The 2,140-nt window shown below is 52.4% G+C and overlaps 1 protein-coding gene across 1 annotated transcript; it reads left to right on the forward strand.

Moving 5' to 3' along the window:
• Nucleotides 1–203: 203 nt before the first annotated feature.
• On the forward strand, nt 204–1,897 carry TMSB4X (thymosin beta 4 X-linked). The gene is made up of 3 exons (XM_027688873.1): nt 204–392; nt 978–1,091; nt 1,436–1,897. The coding sequence occupies exons 2-3, from the start codon at nt 992–994 to the stop codon at nt 1,468–1,470; spliced, it is 135 nt and encodes a 44-aa protein (XP_027544674.1). The 5' UTR covers nt 204–392; nt 978–991; the 3' UTR covers nt 1,471–1,897.
• The last annotated feature ends 243 nt before the right edge of the window (nt 1,898–2,140 follow it).

A 2,140-nucleotide genomic window follows, 5' to 3' on the forward strand; every position in this document is an offset into this window, starting at 1 on the left:
CACCCCCCCCACACCCTGGCCCTCCCTGGGGGTGATTCCCCGTCGGCCGGGGCAGGGACCGAGGAGACCGCGGCGATGCTCGGCTATAAGCCGAGCTGTAAGCTGTGGATGTGCGCCCGTGTGTGTGTGTGTAGCTTTGTGTGCGTGTACGCGTGTGCGCGGGGAAGAGGAGGGCTGGGCGCTGAAGGGAGGGGAAGGAAGCAAGGGGAAAAAAAGAAAAGAGAGAGAGAGAGAGAAAGGCGGAAAGCGGCAAAATGGGTAGCGGGTGACATCACCGTCATTTGCATAGGCGCGGGGATAAAACCGCCCCGCCAGCGAGCCCTCTTTATACTGGCGTGAGGATCGGCGGCAGCAGCGAGCGGCGGGCTGAGCATCACCGCGCGGCGACACCGGTGGGTCCCGCCGCACCCCCCCCAACCATCCCCCCTCCCCCGGGTACCTCAGCGCGGGCAGCGCAGGCTCCTGCCCGGCATCCCCGCCGCGGGGGGACTGCGGGCAGGGCAGGGCAGGGCAGGGAGCGGGGACTGTTGTCCGGGGGGTGAGAGGGAGGGGGGCCATTGTCCGCGTGGGGGTATTGTCTGAAGGCGCGCTGGGCGGTGGCATGCGAGGCGCAAGCCGGCTTTGCTGCCATCCTAGGGCTTTATTTTTTAATTATTTTTCCCTGAACGAGTTAAAAACGCGGTCAGCGCCGGGCGCGTCCCCTCTATTGTACTCCGAAGAGCGCAGATACTGAGAGCTGCTCCCGGCGGCGGCTGGCGGAGGGCTGCACCGCCTTGGATGCTGGATTAAACGGACACTTTTTAAAATTAGTATTACTTTTAAGTACGTCGGGGGTGAAGCGTTTTATTTTCGGCGTGCTTGAGCGTGCGGGTCCCGCGGGTCTCCGCGTTGGGTGCGGCGGGCGCGGCCCCGCAGGGGCGCCTTGGGGAGCGGGGAGCCCTCGCCGGGGGTAACGGGTTGTTCCCCTCCGTGCGCAGAGTCACCTGCCAACATGTCCGACAAACCAGACATGGCTGAGATCGAGAAATTTGACAAGTCCAAATTGAAGAAGACAGAGACGCAAGAGAAAAACCCGCTGCCTTCAAAAGAAAGTGAGTGCGGGCAGGCAGGGAGGGAGGCAGGGAGGGAGGGAGACGGGCAGGGAGGGATGGAGGGAGGAAGGCGGGAGGAGACAAAGAGGGGCGGCAGGCGGGGAGCCGGGGGTGCGGCGGGTGCGGGGTGGAGGGAGGATACACGGCTGTGTCTGTGCCAGACAGCGAAAACCTGAACCCACCGCCTAGCAGCGCTTAATTTACAATTATTTACATCCTGTTTCGATCTGTAGCTAAAAATATACCTATATTATAGCAATTTATAGCAATTGTCATGTGAATGCATTTGAGGTTCCCGATCTTCATTTTGTTTTCTCTCCTTTTCTGTTTTTTCCCCTTTTTAGCAATTGAACAGGAGAAGCAAGCGGGTGAATCGTAATGAAATCTGCCCTTCCAAATTATGCACTGTACATTCCACAAGCATTGCCTTCTTATTTTACTTCTTTTAGCTGTTTAACTTTGTAAGATGCAAAGAGGTTGGATAAAGTTTAAAATGACTGTACTGCCCCTTTCACATCAAAAGAATAGAGAGAACTACTGACACTGAATGAAGGCGCTGCCTTTCCCTCTGCCTGTCTGGCTTTGGTCCTGGTGGCATGAAAGAGCTTGCATGTTGATGAAAGAAGAACTTGGGTGGGACTACAGTAAACTAGAGTAACACACGAGTAAATGCAAAGCTGTACCAAGGTCCTGCGATCTGTAAAATGCAGTTAATCGAGTGCCATTTTTTTTTTTTGTTCAAATGATTTTAATTATTGGAATGCACAATTTTTTTAATATGCAAATAAAATGTTTTAAAACCTGGATGGTATTTATGTCCTCTCTTTGGAGAACTGTATCAATGGATATGAAGCATAAAAGCTGGTACTGAGACACGGGATACTATAAAACGTTTGGAGATGCTTCAAACCTCAGTCATCCTCTTTTTTTTTAATATTTTTGCTCACCAATAGAAAAATTTGTGTCTTTGAAGCTAGTTTTTAGACAGATTTCAGTAAAAAATTGCATATCTTATAATTTGTTACCATGTGAGTATATCACTTTAAATA

This window comes from Neopelma chrysocephalum, unplaced genomic scaffold (genome assembly GCF_003984885.1).
Source record: "Neopelma chrysocephalum unplaced genomic scaffold, ASM398488v2 Primary Assembly neopelma1_76, whole genome shotgun sequence".
In the NCBI taxonomy this organism is placed as follows: Eukaryota; Metazoa; Chordata; class Aves; order Passeriformes; family Pipridae; genus Neopelma; species Neopelma chrysocephalum.

Bases quoted from the DNA above. Each gene is read 5' to 3' on its own strand.
- TMSB4X (XM_027688873.1), top strand. From the start codon at position 992: ATGTCCGACAAACCAGACATGGCTGAGATCGAGAAATTTGACAAGTCC. The intron at 1,092-1,435 runs GTGAGTGCGGGC...TCCCCTTTTTAG, and splicing joins CCCGCTGCCTTCAAAAGAAA to CAATTGAACAGGAGAAGCAA.